General features: G+C 36.6%; 1 protein-coding gene across 7 annotated transcripts; it reads right to left on the bottom strand.

The window, feature by feature from the left end:
* Nucleotides 1–1,142: 1,142 nt before the first annotated feature.
* LOC145073148 (kinesin-like protein KIN-5C) lies at nucleotides 1,143–13,217 on the bottom strand. 7 transcript variants are annotated; one of them, XR_013691254.1, is made up of 6 exons: nucleotides 12,911–13,200; nucleotides 12,678–12,807; nucleotides 1,835–2,120; nucleotides 1,626–1,762; nucleotides 1,469–1,539; nucleotides 1,143–1,379 (listed from the first exon to the last, which is right to left on the bottom strand). XR_013691254.1 is itself a non-coding variant. In XM_079019709.1 (4 exons), the coding sequence occupies exons 1-3, from the start codon at nucleotides 12,961–12,963 to the stop codon at nucleotides 1,474–1,476; spliced, it is 249 nt and encodes an 82-aa protein (XP_078875835.1). In that variant the 5' UTR covers nucleotides 12,964–13,194; the 3' UTR covers nucleotides 1,143–1,379; nucleotides 1,469–1,473. The 7 variants fall into 7 exon arrangements, 2 of the variants coding, with proteins under 2 accessions (XP_078875835.1, XP_078875834.1); XR_013691253.1 differs by lacking the exon at nucleotides 1,835–2,120 and having other exon boundaries at nucleotides 12,911–13,203; XM_079019709.1 differs by lacking the exons at nucleotides 1,626–1,762; nucleotides 1,835–2,120 and having other exon boundaries at nucleotides 12,911–13,194.
* Between the last annotated feature and the right edge of the window lie 6,193 nt (nucleotides 13,218–19,410).

The raw sequence follows: 19,410 nt of genomic DNA, 5'->3' as shown, positions 1-19,410 counted from the left end.
TACGCTGGGCGTACGCTTCGGATAAGCTTTGGTATGCGTGCCACGATCTTCAAAAACTCATAACTTTCGAATGCGAGCTCAGTTTTCGACGTTCTTTATATCCACGCATAGGTGAGACTATGTTCTACAACTTTCGTTTAGACTCCTTCGACTAATTTTGATTTTATTTTTTATTATTTATTTTTAGTAGGCCGGGACAGGAAAACTCCGTTATAAATTCATAACTTCTTCATCCGACGTCCGTTTTTGCCTATCTTTTCATCGTTTTGCTACTACTAACGAGATCTTCGATTCTCGTTTAGATTGTTTCGGCTAAAAACCGTTCGGTCTCAAATCGAGTATTCGGGTTGCATACTACTTAGTCAAAACTTAGAAAAATCATAACTTCCTCATACGAAGTCAGATTTGGGCATTCTTTTTTATGCACGCTCTCGGTTTAATGAACTCTACAACTTGTTTAGATCACTAGGGCTAAATATCGCTCTATCTTAACTTCGTATTTTACGTCATTTAACGCCGTGCCGGTTCTGTCGCGAAACTTCGACATATCATAACTTTTTCGTTATAACTCGGATTTCGACATTCTTTATATATTCGGAAACCTCGTTTCAACTACTAAAACATCATCCATAGATATCAGCTTTATCTAACATTTCTTTTTTACACTTATTTTGTAACACCCAAAATTTGGAAGGCCAAGAAAGGTATATTGCTATTTCAGGGTAGATAGGATAAAAAGTCATATATTAGAAAGCAAAAATGGGGGTTAACTTGCATCCGTTGAAGATGAAAAGGATTCAGGAAAAAAAAAATTACTTAGGATTTATTAAATATGCTAAATGTTTATTAACTTTTTGGTAGTTAACAAATTAATTGCATCAGGTTATGTGGTATGTGTAGGATAACATTTTTTGCAATCAAAACACTCAAAAATAGTTATAATTAAGTTTGTCAATTAAAATTTATAAGTTTTTCTTACTATTTCTTTTCAACTAAGTATTGACAGGAACGCTTACTGTAAATTATAGCTATTTTTATTAGATAGAAAAGATTAAAATCAATAAAAAACCGAAATATAATGTTGCACATTTTGGATAGAACAGAAACATAATGCATGAAAAGCATAACACAAACACCAAATCTTAAACATGAAAACAACAATCCAACACCTGAAATACTTTAGTAGCAATACAGCAACAAAAAACAAAAAGATGATAACAAATCCAGAAAAAGCTTTGTACATTCATTCAAAGTACCTGGTGTTTGAACTTAAACCTCGGATATTAATTGGTTATGGCGGGAACAATTTTAAGATAGGTTAAAATGATGACAGGCGGCGAAATGGAGATTAGAAAAGAGACATGTGGCAAGGTTAGGATCTGTTTATTATAAGAGAAAGATAGAATAGATAGATTATAAGAAAAACAACTTAATGAAATGAAGAAATTTGCTTAAAGCTACATCTTACATTTTTTAGTGTCTCACAATGATTTCATTCAGCATCCAAAAGCCATACCTGTTCTCTCCATCACAAGTTCTCTACAGAAGAAATTCATTAGCAAAGAAAACTATTAGAGGGAATTTGACATGGTATATAAATAAATCACACTAGAAGAGAATATTACCTTAAAAATGAGTGAACTAACAAAATCTTTAAGCACAAAAACCGTCATCTAAGTGAAGTTATATGGATAGGGGACTTCAGATCAATTAATAAATCCACAAGTTGCTCAAATTTCAAAGACATGAACTCAAAAGATTCCTGAATATTTAAAACAAAAATAAAAATGAGACACATTATCAAGAAGAGTAATAGTAATGGTGTGGTCCTTACCACCAAGAGTATGTAAACATTGGCATACGTTTCTCATCCTCTTTCTATATAAAAATAAGGGTATATAAAGTTCGATTCCAAAAATACTAAAAACATCAAAAAAAACCAAACGTGAATACAGCAGTATATAAAATCAATTGGATCCATTCCAACATCACTAACAAGTGTTGATGTTAGTTGTGATTGATATACAGAAACATCCGACTTCATTTTTTCAAGCGATGAAATGAAAATTGCTTTTGATGTTGCAAAATTCATCAATGTTTGCTAAGCATCCAATCGTTTCCTGTGAATGTGTATTATATATGAAGTCAGAAACCAGAGAGTAAATAAATATAATTTGGTGAATTAACAAAATTATAATTGATCTTTAGAAAGCACGCTTCTCAAGCATTCAATAACGTCTCTGACCATGATGTCATAACCTTGATGTTTCTCTTTGCATTTTCTTTTTCGATTCCCATATCTATAACTAGGGGTGTAAATGAACCGAATCGAGCACAAACATAACCAAACTCAGCTTGAGCTCGTTTATATGTATTTGGGCTCGAGCTCGGCTCGTTTCGAGCCTAGTTTCAAAGCTCATGCTTGGTTTGTGAGAAAAATAACAAACTCGAGCTCGGCTCTTCTCATGCTCGTTTTGTTTGTTATGTGAGCCTAAACGAGCCTAGGCTCGATTCGAGTTCGTTTATGGTTTTTGCATGGTTGTCAAAATCGCAATCCTAATTGTAAGATCGTACCATCCTAGGTATGAAAAACGATCCGGATCATAAAATGATCGTATTTGGGGTAGGATCAAGATCCGATCCGATCCTATCTTCCTTTGATTTTCTTTTTTTGTTTTTGCAAATGAATTTTTTTTACCATTTTATGTCTTTTACCCTTTACCAATCTACCATTTATCATTTTTTTTATTGTGACTTATGACTAAATTTTTAAAGTTTTTATAGCTTTTGAACGAAAAATTAAATGTTTGAAATATTTTTCATGATTAAATATTATAAATTAAAATTATATTTTATTTTGTGGGATCTTAGGATCTCGATCTCGATCTTGACAGCCTTGGGTTTTTGAGCTCATTTGATTGTTTATCATACATTCAAGTGAATAATCCAAAATCAAAACATACATTGATACATTCCACAGATTTAATGTCTATAAACTCTCAAATTAAAGAAGACTAGAAATAAACAAATCTTCATTGATGCAACTTCACTACTCGATACAAAATATTGGATAGCTAGTGTAAATGTATGCTTTGAAAATAGAATTGGAAAAAAAAAGAAGTAAATGAGTCGATTAAAAGATATTAAAAAAGCTTTACTTAATTAGGCTTGCAAGCCTAATCGAACTCGGTAACAGAAGCTTAGTGTAACGTCCCAAAATTCAAGACTAAATTTTTTTTTTAATAAAACATTACTTAAAGCAAAACCATCAATCCAAACATAATCAGAGTATCAATTTCCAAAACACAAGTTCATTATCAGAGTAAACATTCTCAGGCTGTCTAATCTATGGTGTGTGCCATGCGATCACCCCGAGCTCTTCCCTCCGCTACCGGAAGTACCTGAAACCAAAACTGAAAACCGTAAGCACGAAGCTTAGTGAGTTCCCCACCCTACCACATACCATGCATAACCACATACTGCACATATTGGACCACACCCGCTATCCTGGGCCTCGCCCAATACAGCGGCCCCGCCGCTCCAGGCTTCGCCTGGCTTCGAGCCCCGCTCGGTTACAGATCTGCTTCACTTACGCCTCGCCTGTCACAGGGCCTCGTCCGCTAACATATAATAGCACATAATCATACTGCAAAACATAAGCTAAACATATACAATGGATCATGTCCTAAGGCCTCGCCTATCCTGGGCCTCGCCCTTGTCCTGCTACTGATGAGACATGGAACCCCGTCCATGCTCCTACTGATAGTGAGACACAGGCCCAGCCCACACTCACTCCTTCCCTAACTTGGGTCTCGCCCCTGCTCTGCTGCTAATGAGATGTGGAACACCATCCACACTCTGCTATTGGTGAGATACAGGACCTCGCCCACACTCACCTCCCTACCAAGCACATACATGTATCACACAGACAACAAGTATAAACTATCATACAAACCAATCCTTGGGCACCCGCCCGCTATCATTGGACCTCGTCCTGAAAATCATACTAGCATACTGTGCCTAGGGCTAACCCCCGGGTCTTCTACTCATAACTACATGGGCTGGCATTGGGGCCTTAGACCCATTCAGACAAAGGGAAACTCACCTGCACTAGCTGATGATCCCATTAGCTGCTGCCCAGCAACTCTCTGAACTCCTGCTCCACTCGCTCACCGAGCTACCAATATCAATGCAACACTGAGTCTAACCGACCCCCGAAAGACAACCAAGTCAACTCTGGTCAAAGTCAACATTCCAGGTCAACCCTACTCGCCGAGTCCCCCTACTGACTCGCCGAGTTCATATGTTCAGAGTCCTTCCATTCGCGACTCGACTCGCCGAGTCAGTCCATGACTCGCCGAGTCTACCGATTTCCGAGTCCTGACCTCTCCAACTCACCGAGTCTCCACTCGACTCACTGATTCGAGTCTCAACTCGAAGGGTTTGGGATTTCACGACCTAACTCGCCGAGTCAAAGAACAGACTCGCCGAGTTGTTCTTCCAACTCGACGAGCTGTTCATCCCACTCGTCGAGTTCCTCCAAATCTTCATGCTACTCGCCGAGTCCACTCAAAGGACTCGCCGAGTCCATTCAGATCTTCATACATGCAGAGGAATTTTGAGTCATGCATGGACTCCAAACTGTAGATCTACCATTCCCAAGCCTATTCCTCACATAAAGTTGCAAACTTTACGCGTAGAGAAGGAGATCTAGGCAAAATACACCATAAACTAGGGTTTAAGGCAAAGGGGCTCCATAATCAACTCAAGGACGGATACTTTATGCTTCTCAAGACCATAATAAGCTTAGATCCGAAGTAGCAACTTCAGATCTGGCTTCTAACTCAAATGGATGCCTTTATGGCTAAAAAGCCCCAAAACTTACACATAGATCTAGGTGCAAAAGAGTCCAAGAACTAGTTTGTTACCTCCAAATGCTCCGAAATACCTTCCCAATCCCAGATCTATAGTCCCTTCTTGCACCTCCAAGATCCTTCTTCCTTCTCCAAGCTTTAATGCACTCTTCAACACAACAATTGGCTCAATCAATGGATATGGCGGCTAGGGTTTGGTGTTCTGGGTTAGAGAGGCAGTAAAGGAACCCTAGGAAAGAGAATGAGGCGCTTAAATAGGCTCCGAGTCCCGAATTTAGGGTTTTCCTCGCACAGACCAGACTCGCCGAGTCCCCTTGGCCGACTTGCCAAGTCGGTCACTTACTCCTCGACCCGGATCCCGCTCAGACTCGCCGAGTCGTCCTTTAAAATTAAGGTTTCCTTTCCTTTCTCGGCCTTCCAGATTTTTGGTGTTACACTTAGGCCCGAGCTTGTTTAATAAATGAGCCTTATCTTAAGCTCAAGGGCTCACTTACACCCTTATCTATAACTTTGGAAGTTCCATCATTGTCAGGGAAACTCAAACTTAGGTTCATGTTTTGCTTCACAGGATGCTATAAAAAAGTTAAAAAGAAGCATCTAGAATAACAATATAATTAGAATTACTTTTCACCGGCAGTGCAACGACAATGCTCTCAAGCATAGAGCCATTTTCTTTGATGTATGGAATTAAAATCTTGGCCAATGATCCAAAACTTTCCTCCTAGTCATGCGGATAGCATCAAAAGAAAAATAGTAACTCCCAACAAGTACGCGCAAAAGACTGCAGTTGCTTTCTTTTTAATGCCATCCTTTTACCTTGAAAAAAAAACTTATGTTATTGTAAAATCCAAACCGTTATATACATTTTGAGGGGGGGGGGGGTACTACAATGTGTGTATTTCATCAGTCGGTTTAGAAGCGTTTCATTGCTCGGGGTCGTGGCCCGGTCATCAGTCATCATAAGGCTTTGGGCCTTGGGGAAGACATGATTTGACCCTTTTTGGATGTGGTTGTTATAGTCTAAGTGATCCGGACGTACATTTGTGTTTCGGAGTCCAATGGTATAATCGTAATTTGATAATTCAGTCCTTTATGAATTTTGGGTTTTCGTTTGGAAAGTTCTTAGGCAAAGGTGAGTTGATAGAAGTGTAGGGCTTCTCGTCACTTTTCCATGGATATAAAGTTCGTTGGAAATAAACTTATAACGAAGAAGTTATGGCCTTCGGAAGTTTGGTGGTTTTAAGGATTAGCCGGGTACGCGGAGCGTACACAGGTGTACACGCAACGTACTAGTGAAAAGGGCAGTACACAAGGAGTACCTCAGCGTACGCTGGGTGTACAAATCAGGATGGTCGCGGGTACTCTACGGAGTACGCTGGGCGTACTCAAATCAGACCAAAACCCTATTTTAGGGTCTTGGACCCTATTTAAGCTCCTTATTTCATAACCTAACCCTAATATCTTCAGCCTCCATCTCTCTAAACCCTAGAAATCGACCCCTTAGCCCCTATTTGAGTGATTCTTGAGCTTCAAAGTAATTTATGTGTGTTTTTGGTGCTTAAAGAGGAAGAAGGAACTTTTTGAAGAGTCACGAGCTTTTGGATCCAGACTTTATTCAACTAGATCTAACTTCTGGAGGTATAAAGTCTCAACCTTGACAACTCTTTCTTATAGATCTAGCTAGGTGACACTTTGTTATGATTTTGGTCCCTTTGTGGTGGTTCTTGTGAGTAGAAGTAACTCCAGAACCTTTGAGCTTTATATTTAGCCCTTGTTGGGGATATGGAGTCATAAAGTTTGGATCATGATGAGTGTAAACCTTCCATGCATGATTTGGTAATCTTTTGGTGAAGCCTGGGACTTAGGGTTTTGATTTGGGTCCAATTAAGTCATGCTAAAGACTTAAGAAGTCCCTTTGAATTAGATCTGAAGGTTTGGACTAAGGTCTTAAGGTATTAAGAAGTTTTTTTAGACATTTTGGAGTGATTTTGACATTTGGAGTTCATTTTTGGTGTTAGGCTTCATTAAGCCGTGCAAAGGCCTAAAGCCTTCGACTTTATGGATCAAGTCACTTATATTTAGCCATTTTGAGGTTTTGGACGTCTTGGCTTAATGGATTAAGAGCTAGAATTGAGAGTTGGTCAAAATAGGAGGAGTACGATGAGCATACAAGCTCTTAAGCCAGTACGCTTAGCGTACAAGCTAAGTACGCCCCGCGTACTTAGCAAAGTGGGATTTCGGTATTTGGGCTTCAGTTTGGGCCATCTTTTAGGCTTTGTTGTTTTGGGTAATGTTGGGCCATCAGATTTTGGGTTGATATCTATTTGTGGAGGCCCACTATGGATTTGGGCCCAATTTGGAAAATTCGGCCATGGATTAGGCCTTGGGTAGTTTTTGGTATTTGGGCCTTATGGATTATTAGGTTTTGGCCCAAGTCTTGGTCCAAATGTAGGTGAGGGGCAAATTGGTCATTTACCCTAGTAATTGATTTATGGGTATGGATTGGGACCCAAATGTTGATTAAGTGTTGTTTTGATAGCTCAGGGATCGGTTAGCCTGCAGCCAGAGATTATCTGCGAGATTCAACAGTGCGAGGCGAGTCTCCTCACTAAGTTTAGCGGGTCGAAGGCACCAATGCCGGCCAATGTTTATGCTATGTTAGTATACTAGATGTCTGCATGACTCTTGCATGTGTTATGTGTTTATGTGCTTACCGGGCAGGACCCAATGACCATTTTGTATGTTATGTATCTTTGTGATTATTGCATGTGTATATGTTTACTTGATATATGTTATATGTAAGCTAGGCGGGGCCCAATCTATTATTGAAAGGGGTCCGATGCCGAACAGGGCCCACTACCGGACGGGGTACGATGCCGAGTGAGGCCCAATGACAGGGCGGGGACCATTACGTGTTTATTTGTATGTATGGTATGAAGTATCTTGGGGAACTCACTAAGCTTTGTGCTTATGATTTTTCGTTTATGTTTCAGATGCTTTGTTTTTTCAAAAATGGAAGAGCTCGAGATGATTGCAGAGCACACACCGCATGTTTTCGTATTCTTTGATTTAATGATGTTTTTGTTATATCTTGACTACCTTGATTTTATGGAAATGATATGTATTACTGATTTATTAATCCAAAAATGAAAATTTTCTTTCACTATTTATGGGACGCTTCATCAGGCCCCATAACCATTACGACAGACCCGATATACTACTCCAACTGTTTTACATCACAAGTAGATGCATTTGACATAAGCCTAAAAATCTTCATAAATTTCTTGTCCATGTATATAAAAGATTTTAACCCTACATATCAAAAATACAAACAAAGATTAATAATAGGCGCTTAATGATGCATATGTAGGGTTAAAGTATTTGAAGCCCTTGCAGGAGCCTTACATGTCAAAAAACCTAAAAGCACATACAAAATAATATAATCATATAACTAATCATATCAAGAAAAAATATATCATATATACCTGTTATAGACTCAATGACTAAGGAATAATCACTTTTCCATTTGTTTAATATCTTTATAGTCTTTACGAATGTATGTTTGGATTCAGTTTCAATGAATGCAAGTACCTCCTCCATTACATCTAAAATATATACCGTTGAAAATTTGGCAGTTATACATTTTTGTAATTTTAATATAACTTCCTACATATTAAGTTTTGTTAAAGGGATGAAATTTTTCAATAAATCCAACATGTGAAGAGCTTCAAAACACAATCTTAAGCATATTTTCTAACATGTATATTAAGTCTTAACCTTATGAAAGGCAGGAGACATACCACAGAAATTTCATCCTTCTATGCTTTATGGAAAAAAAAATAAGCAATCTACTATTACAACCATTGATTATTGTCACAAATTCACAATATAGCAAAGAGACAATATACATTTTGATGTTTATTATCTATTGAAAACTTGATAAACGTCTGGAAACCTAATTTAACGGTCTCTAATCTCATAAATCACAAAACTCTAGCAACACCCTCAAACACTCGACTAGTCTTGAAACCCTCAAACTCACAATAAAAATATGCAAACACTTAACCACAATCTTCGCGGCCTCATCCGTCTTGGACATGGATATATACTTACTTATCGAAAACCAGAGTCAACACAAACGCCAAAAACGACGACATCCTAGACATTGCATCAACATTAAAGGTTGTAGGTTGCATTAGAGAGGGTATGAGAACACGAGGAATCAAAAAGGGCATCAATGATGTTAACGAAGTAATTGAGGGGATTGACGGGCAACGATTTAGATTTATCCCGATGTATGGTAAAATCTAAATCTCTACCCGCCAATTACTTCATTAACATCACCCCATAATGTCTTAGATGTCTTCGTTTTTGGCGTTTGTATTGACTATGGTGTTGAGAAGTCTATATCAATGTCCAAGGCAACTGAGGTTGCGGAGATTGTGGTTAAGTGATTGTAGGTTACGATTGTGAGTTTGAGGGTTTTGAGATTGGTCGAGTGTTTGAGGTGTTCTTGGAGTTTTGTGATTTGAGAGATTGGGAGACTTTTAAATTAGGGTTTCAATGCTTATCAAGTATTCAATAGATAACAAAAATCAAAAGGTATATTGTCTCTTTACTATATTATGAACTTGTCACAATAATCAATGGTTATAATAGTTGATTGCTTATCTTTTCCCATAAAACATAGTAGGATTAAATTTATGTGAAATGGCTCCTACCTTTCTTTCACAACTATAAGATCATAAGGTTAAGGTTAAGACGTAATGCCAAATGTGCAGGTTAGAAATATGCTCAAGATTATGTTTTGAAGGTCTTCAAGTTATTTCAAAATTCTATTGTCAAAGAAAATGTAACCAAGTTGGTGTTAGATACATTTAAAAACTAGATGTTGGCGGTTGAGAAAGTTGGTTCAACATGAGCAAGATCAACAAATGAATCTAAAGATGATGAAGGATCAAAATAAACACTTGAAGACTCTTCAAATGTTAGATCTATTAAAAAATTTCATCCTTTGTTTAAGAAAACCCGAAGACATGCAGAACGTCATATTAGAATTACAAAAGTGTATAACCGCCAAGTTCTCAACGGTGTATATTTTCCATGTAATGGAGGGGATATTTTCATTCATTGAATCTAAATCCGAACATAGATTCGTAAAGACCATGAAGATATTAAACAAATGGAAAAGTGATTATTCCTCCATCATTGAGTCTTTAACAAGTAGACATATATATGATATATTTTTTCTTGATATGATTAGTTATATAATTATATTATTTTGCATGTGCTTTTAGGTCTTTTGACATGTGAGGCTACTGCTACAATGGCTTCAAATACTTTAAAAAAAAATGTTTTACCGTGTACTTTTCAGTGAAGTGGTACTTAATGATGAATCCGAGCAATCAAGTATCGTGAGATCCTTATGTGATTCACTTTTAGAAGTTCTGACCTATCCAAATGAACATTTGATGAGTGTTATCTCTTCCTTATATCTCAATGTTGGTATGTCATTTTACTAGTTTTATGCATCATTAAACGTCTATTACCAATCTTTGTTTATATTTTTGATATGTAGGGTTAAAATCTTTTATCTACATGGACAAAATATTTATTAAGATTCTTAGGTTTATGTCGAATGCATCTACTTGTGATGTAAAATAACTGGAGCAGTGTGTTAGGTCTACCGTAATGGTTATAGGATCTGATAAAATACACGCATTGCGTTATATCTCGGTTGATGCAAATGAGCAAACTTACTCAAATATTTGATCATAGTTGTTAATAACGACCATAGCGGTCATTGTAGCGAATAGCGTAGCATATAGGTATAGAGTTGCTATTGAGTGTTTAACAACAAATAGCGAGGTAAATAGCAACATTAGGGTTTTTTTTCATTTTTTCTCCTTTTTAAAGGATAAATCAAAAAAAGTGATAAGGGTTGAAGTTTTGAACATTTTTAGGTAGTTTAATGGTTTGTTTCCTTATTTATTGATTATAAATTTATAATAACTATAGTAGTTGAACATAATAAATATTTTCAGTTTTTTTTATTGATTATAAATTTATAACAACTATAGTAGTTGAACATAATAAATATTTTTAATTTTTTTTATGCCTATTCGCTATCAATAACTATGTATTTGGCTATTACTCATCTATAACGGGTATGTAAAACTTTCCTCTATCTGAATCATTCAAAAAGGCATGTATATAACGGTTTTGGATTTTATAATGACATAAGTTGTTTTTTTCAAGGTAAAATAGTGGCATTAAAAAAAAAGCAAAGGCAGTCTTTTGCACGTACTTATTAGTTACTATTTTCTTTTTGATGCTATCCGCATGACTTGGAGGAAAGTTTTGGATCCTTGGCCAAGATTTTAATTCCATACATCAAAGAAAATGGCTTTATGCTTGAGAGCATTGTCGTTACACTGCAGTATATTTTTTCCTTTTTCTGTACATCTTGTGAAATAAAACATGAACCTAAGTTTGAGTTTTCCTGGCAATGATGGAACTTCCAAAGTCATCATATGGGAATCAAAAAAGAAAATAAAGAGATAAACATTAAGGTTATGGCATCATGGTCAAAAGTGTAATTGAAAGCTTTTACCAAAGTTTTCTTTCAAGTGTCGTCTGAGAAACATTCTTTTCTAAAGGTCAATCATAATTTTGTCAATTCACTAAATTTTATTTAATTGCTCCATGATTTCTAACTTCATAACATTCATAGGAAACAATTGAATGAGTAGCAAATATCGGTGAATTTCCAACATCAAAAGCAATTTTCATTTCATCACTTGAAAAAGTGAAGCCATATGTTTTTGTATATCAATTACCTTCATAGAAAAATGCTAACATGTGTCTGGTGCATGAACTAGCATTAACACTTGTTGCTTATGTTGGAATGGATCCAATAGATTTTATATTCTATTGTATTGAGGATTGTTTTAAGGTTTGTTTTTTTGATATTTTTAGTATTTTTAGAATCATACTGTCAAACCTTATACGTCCTTATTTTTATGTAGGAAGAGAATGATAGCGTATGCCGATCTTTACGTACTCTTGGTGGTAAGGACCACACCATTACTATTAATCTTTTAGATAAAGTGTGTCATTTTTATTTTTGTTTTAAATATTCATGAATCTTTCGAGTTCATGTCTTTGAAATTTGAGCAACTTGTGGATTTATTACTCGATCTGAAGTCCACTATCGATATAACTTCACGTAGATGGCGGTTTTTGTGCTTAAAGACCTTGTTAGTTCACTCACTTGTGGATTTATTACTTGATCTAAAGTCCGTTTGCTTTGATTTTTTGTTTATATCTCGTCGACTTGAATGGCATGACTTCCTAGATCTTTTGATTTTTCCATTAACTTATCAAAGAACTCATTGATGAAGTTGGATATATCGGTTGTATGTCCAACACTGACATATCTAGTGAATCTAAACCTCAAGGCTTTCTACCACCTAGATAGTGGAGCAAGGAAGCAACATACACCAATTGAACAACCGAATTACTAAGACATGTTATTGTACTTCAAAAAGCAACTGCTTTGTTTAAAATTTTATAACTTGATAGTTAATTTAACATAACTCCATTGGCTAGTGGATTTATAATCAAACTGCTTTTAGGGTTAAGATCAATGCATCATCAAAACAATAAATAAAAACGCAGAACCATGTCTGTAATTTGTAAATATCCCCGAGTCACAAACTTAAAATGCAATGCAATTTGTAAATTCCTCAAATCAAAAGAAAAGAATAAGAATCAATTTAAGTGTTCTAGTAAATCAGGTACCTTGTCAAAGGTGAAAACCCTATCGATTTGTTTCCCAGCAATACTCTGTGAAACCGCAACTTCTCTCTGATACTCATTACACGTTACAACCTGAGGCGCGTTGTTCCTTAACTCGTCATCACTAAAAGGCCTAACAAACAATCATATTTCCACACACGAATTAGATTATCAAAAAGGGAATCTCGAAATCAGGAACCAACAAAAGCGAAAATAGAGCATTAGATCCGCAGTACCTGCATCGAAGAAGGACCTGAACATTGACGCCCTTTTCATGGCGACCGGACATCTCTGCAAACAGTCAGTGTGTGTGTGTGTTGTGTGCAAGATGGAGAGATTATTCGATGTCTGCGGTGTGTTTAGTTGGGCAGATGATAGAAAGTTGGAAGGAAATGAGAAGCAGCGGGATCGATCGAGTTTTTGAAATTTTCGAAGGCCACTCTCCTACATTCGGTCTCACTGTTAACGGTTGATGAGGTGCTGATCCAACGATCAATATACGGCCAAGGGTTCAAGATCCGGATCAAGGCAAGGCAAGGCACGGACTTGACGAAATTGCCCTGGTAGTGGTACATGGTTTTTCGAACTTTCCCCTTATCAACACTATTCATGATTTGAGCTGAGGAAATATTATTACTTTTCAAAAGTTTAAATATATATTTGACAAAACTTCAAAAATGGTTCCTATGGTTTTTAAAAATATCAAGTTTAATCCCTAAGTTCAAAAAACCTCACAGATGGTCCCTGTGTTTTCAAAACTTTTAACAAATGGTACTTTTCGCTAACTCCGTTAGCTTTTGGCCGTTAAGTGAAGGGCAATTCTGTCATTTCACTTCCACAGGGACCATTTTTGAAGTTGTACCTTATTTTAAAAAAAATATATATATATAATTATTTAATATTAAAGGGTCCCACCCCCCCCCTCTCTCTCTCTCTCTCACACACACACACACACTTCCATTTCCTGATGAAACTCCAACATGAAAGCTTCGACATAATTACCCAAAATCCCACCTTTCATGTACAAGAGCTTTGATGGGTGTCTGTAACCCTTAAGTCCGACGACAAAGGCGACGGCTTCGGTGTTTGGGAGGGTTTTGTGGTAATTTTGAATCAGTCAAGATTCAACAACCGGCAATCTCTCAAGATTCAAACCTGGTAAACCCTAATGCAATATCAAATCAAATTCGAATCTGAAATCGATTTTAAGGGTGAAAGCGAACCATGAATGTCTTTTGTTTATCTCAGACGGCTCGATTAATAGGTGTGTGTATGTGTGCATTTTCAATTGTAGCTTTCAACTTACCGGCCGGACTTCGCGTTGTTTGCAAGCATTTAGGAAAGAGTCGGTCCGCTTTTACGGCGGCGGTTGCCGCCGCACCTCCGGGAACAGTATCGTCAAAACGTCGCGACGATTCATTACTACAACAACAGGACAGAGCGCCATTTTACACTGCAAGAGATCATTCAAAGCGTCCAGAAGTAACAAAATCAATCAAATTTCATTTTAATCACGATTTTTCAACAATTGATATACTTCAATAATACTCAAAACATCTCTGACTAGAATGATTCTAGAACTACATTTGGCCAGGTTCGGTGGGGTTGTGTAAGTCTAATGATACACTGATCCTTATAGCATCTTTTTTGATGAAGTTGATGTGATAAAAGGAAATGTGTGTATATGTGTGTTTGAAGGAGACGAAGAAGAAAAGGATGAGAAATGCTTGTGGACTCTTGAATGAGATTGAAGGGATCGAGAGATCTGCTTGTTTTGTAAACGAATTGTGTGATTCATTATAGTTTCCATTAGCAGAAGAATCGAAACCAGATGTGAGAAGGAGGGTGGAAGAATTAGAGATGGTGTATGGAGCAATTAAAAAAGGTCTCGATCCAATTTTGACTTTTTCAGTCAAACATTGTTCCCTCATCCATACGAGAGGGAGAGGGTGGGACCCTTTAATATTAAATAATTATATATATATATATATATTTTAAATAAGATAAAACTTCATAAATGGTCCCTTTTTTGTGAATTGACAGAAATACCCTTCACTTAACGGCCAAAAACTAACGGAGTTAGTGAAAAGGACCATTTGTTAAAAGTTTTGAAACCACAGGGACCATCTGTGAGTTTTTTGAACTTAGGGATTAAACTTGATATTTTTGAAAACCACAGGGACCATTTTTGAAGTTTTGTCTATATATTTATTATGATTGAAATATTGTAATTTTTACAAAGTGGATATATAGCTTTATTAATTTTAATTTTAATTAATTAATAAGAGAAAACCTTGGTATAGCCGTATAGGTGCGCGTATCACATCCAATCCCGATGTAAGTTTCGGAGTTAGGCTTTAGGTTGGTGTAGTGTGGGGTTTGGGCCAAAAAGTTTCAAACTTGCATTAAAGGTCCAAAATCAATGTTTTTTCTGAGTTTTTGGTCCCTGATACATTTGGAAAGACGATTTTACCCTTTTCATTTTTTTTCTATTTTATTTATTTATTTTGGTATTTAAATAATTATAAAAAACTAAAATCTCTCTCTCTCTCTCTCTCTCTCCTTGTCAAAGTCAACTAGGTAAATGAAAAAACCTTTCTTATTTCGACGGTTTCCACCACCATCCTCTTCCTGCCCTCCCTCCCGTTGAGCTCATCGGAAACGAAGCAACAAAAGCCGTCTGAGCAGCCCCTTCCACCACGTCATCGTTGCTGTGAACCACCGTCATCTTTAGCCGCTGCTTCCGTCAATCACATCTCCAACCAGCCTCGTCACCCCTTGCGACCCCTCGATTCTCCACCTCATTATTATTGTTCTCCTGTTCGATAAATCAAGAGGATCAATTATTTAGTTCGTTCCTTACCTGCTACGTCTAACAGACAAGGGAAGAAGATGATACAGGAGCTCTAATAGTCGATGTATTTTTTTTTGGGGGGGGGGGGGGGGAGGAGGGGGGCAATAGAGGTAGTGATAGTCAGAAGCGAAAAAAAAAACACTCTAGTTGTTATATGAAAACCCCATCTGGATTTTGAAGATATAAGGAGAAAGGTCAGAGGGAAGGAAGCAAAATCGGGTCACCCATAAGTATCTGAATGGAGGACCATCGATGAGTCTATATGGATTTGGGGGAAATCGAAACGGGGTAAATTTGCAGCCATGTTTTTCTTCAATCTTATTTGCAGATGCATAAGGACGAAGAAGAAGAATGGAGAAATAGAAACAGAGTCAAAGAGGGGGTATGATGGAGAGTAGAGGGGTGGTTGGGTGTTTTCAGAGAGAGAGAGAGAGAGAGAGAGAGAGAGAGAGAGAGAGAGAGAGAGAGAGAGATTTTAGTTTTTTTCTTTTTAATTATTTAAATACCAAAATAAATAAAGAAAATAAAAAAAATGAAAAAGGTAAAATTGTCTTTTTAAGTGTATCAGGGACCAAAAAACCCAAAAAAAAAACCTTGATTTTAGACCCTTCATGCAAGTTAAAACTTTTTGGATCTCATCCAAAAGTTTTTGAAAACCACAAAGAACAAATTTGCAGTTTTGTCACTTTATAAACTAACTAGGTGTGAGACTCATGTATTACATGGGTTTATTTAAAAAAAAATAAATATAAAATTTTAACAATTTGAAAAGTTTGAATTTATAAGAAAAATAAGAATTTTTTTGAATTATTAAACTTAATGAGACTTTAATGTATTGGATATATTACATATATAAACTCTTTCTAATAAATACCTTACATATATATTTACCTTACATATTAAATGTGGAATTTTAATTTAATAAAATGAAAAATACAATAAAATGACAAGTGGAAAATAGAAAATTTAAAAATGTTAGAAAATAACATGTGTCCAAATAAAGGAGAATATGACATGTGGCAAAAAAACCTTCATTTATTAAGGAGGATGGTGTTCACGAAATATTATTACTTTTTCCAAATTTTAAATATATATGTATTACGTTTGCAGTTTGAAATATTGAGATTTTTAAAAAGTGGATATAGGCACATAGATTTATTAATTTTAATTTTAATTAATTAATATAACTAGTTTAGAGATAACATTGGTATAGCCTGATAGCCGTATGGGTAAGTGTACAGCCCGATTTTTCTATAACTAATTTTTTTAAACGGTTTTAGTTATAACCAAACCACCACTTTGATATAGAATTTTCTTAAAAACTAAAACTGATTTTTCTAAAAAAAAACGAACTAAACCGGTTTCTAAACTGGAAAAAAAAAACGATTTTCTAACAAAATTTCATTTTCAAAAAGATCGTAAAACCGAACCAATCACAATCGAAACCGAATTTTCTATAACTGGAATTGGTTTGAAACCGGTGTGTGCGCACCTCCAAGCTCATTCACACAATGGTGTCACGAGATGACTCTTTTAGGCTAGTCAAAACTGTATGCAACTTAGTGCTTTTCCGACTAAGTCAGGCTAACTTCGTCGATCTAGATATACTAACGAAGTTAGGAAGCAAGAAATGCGATGAGGAATGTTATGAAGTACGAAAGAAATCTTCTATTATGTAACTCAACTTATTTACAAAACAATTTCTCGATGGTTTGGACAAATGAACCCTTCTCCCTATTTATAGAAACCTTACACCTCCTCAAATGGAAGTTTCTAGGTCCCGATCATTCTTAATTAATCTAAACACTTCCTATTATATACATGGATTTTACAAGACTCTAGAATATGGTACACTTGTCTATGATGCTCTAGAAATCTCTAGGTCATCCCGACATTATCCAAATCGTTCTTGTATGATCTAGCGTGTTCTAGCTTCGTCTAGTGCCTTCTTGATTATTTTGTATTGTTCTCCTTTGTTCCACGGACATCTATAATATTATAGTATCTTCCAGGGTCCCGTAGAGCATTCTTGATCTCTCCGAAGACTTCTCGAGTATACTTGATCGTACCAGAGTTCTCTAGACGATCATGGAATTTTCCAGAAACTTGGTCCGTGACAATTGTCTCTAAAGTTTTTTGGTGTAAATGGAAGGCCCAAGACGGTTTTTTAAGGGAATTTGAAAAAATATGATGCTGAGAAACTTATTGTCGATGTAACTAGTTTATTATCTAATCATATTTGTCGTTAAAAAGAAATGGTTAGTTTGATTTTCCCTTTTTTATTTGCTTTTTTTCTGTGAATTGAAAGATGAATTGATGGTGTGTACAGCTCGACACACGACTAACTACAATCAAAGAAACGGTGACCGGAAGCAAGAAGATTATGGATGGAAAGGTGTCATCGTTTGAGAGGATCACATCATATGCAAAAAGAAACTGGCAAGAGTTTTCCACACAAGGAGAAAATGATGCAAAAGAAAGTGTTGATTTTGTTGCTTCTAAACATTGTCGCTTTGAGTCTATCCTTCAGAATTGGTAATAAGAAGAAATAAATAATCCAATTCTGATTTTTATACGTTCTTTTAAAAATCAACTCACTAACTTTTTTTCAATAATAATTTCCAATTTTCATACGACTGAATCGACTCTACAACATTCTAGAAAAACACGGGATTCAGTTATTGGAATGGGAAAAAAACATGTATCAGAAGTCAACTTCCTAGTCAAAAGTGGATTTGAGAGTAATGAACAACATGATGTTGATATTAGTTCTTTAAGGGACGTGGGGGAACATGATGTCTTGAAGAATAGCGAGAGTATTTCAAAGTACTTTCATGATAAGTAAATCTTTGTCTTTATAAATAAATTTGAATATATGTTACCATAGTGATTGTTGGTGTTTATGTTTTTGTATATACACAACACAGGTACATCAAAAGAAGAGAGAAAGGTTGTTTCTTCAATTTGGAAACAACAAAATCTCAAACCAAAAACCTTGAAAACTTACATTAGGATCATGGAACACAATATGTTTCTATACAACAAAAGACTCATAATATGTTAGGTCATAAATTGTGGTTTATACTTTGCTTTTCATATGATATTAGAGTTCTCGGTTTATGCCCGAAAACACCATGTTTTGGTGTTGTTTGGACCAAAATTTCGGATCAGCGCTGGTCGACCTAGCTCTTATGTCGACTCCAAGTAGTCTGAAATATCTGCCTGATCTGCTAAATCATCTCCGTAGTCCGAAGGACCACTTCGGTCTGCCCCATAACCATATGACCAACCTCCCCACAACAAACCAGGGTACGAAATATACGCCCATACAAGCGCTCAAAAGGCGGAGCACCAACGTTGGAGTGATAATTGTTGTTGTAGGAGAACTCCGCAAGAGGCAGGTAGGGGTCCCAGCTCCCACCAAAATCAATGACACACGCCCGCAACACATCCTCAAGGGTCTGTATCGTCCACTCACTCTGACCGTCGGTCCTACAGATGATAAACTGTGCTGAAGTGCAACCTCGTGACCAGTTCCTCATGGAACTTCTTCCAAAAACGAGAGGTGAACCGAACATCACGTTCTGAAATAGTGGAGACTCGAACCCATGGCAAGCAATGATCTCACGAATATACACATCGGCCAACTTCTTAGCCGAAGAACTCTCCCGAATCGCCAAGAGGTGGGCACTCTTTGTCAATCGATCCAAGATGACACGAATAACATCAAAACCCTTTGTCGTCTTTGGTAACTTGGTGATGAAATCCATCAAAATCTACTCCTATTTACACATGGGAACCTCCAGAGGCTGCAACTTGCCATGCGACCTCTGATGCTTAGCCTTGACCATCCTGCAAGTCATGCACCTCTCCACATACCAT

Source organism: Lactuca serriola, chromosome 9 (assembly GCF_051521515.1).
Source record: "Lactuca serriola cultivar US96UC23 chromosome 9, Lser_US96UC23_V15, whole genome shotgun sequence".
In the NCBI taxonomy this organism is placed as follows: domain Eukaryota; kingdom Viridiplantae; phylum Streptophyta; class Magnoliopsida; order Asterales; family Asteraceae; genus Lactuca; species Lactuca serriola.
The sequence above is the reverse complement of the archived record's forward strand: the minus strand, read 5'-3'. Positions and strand labels throughout refer to the sequence as shown.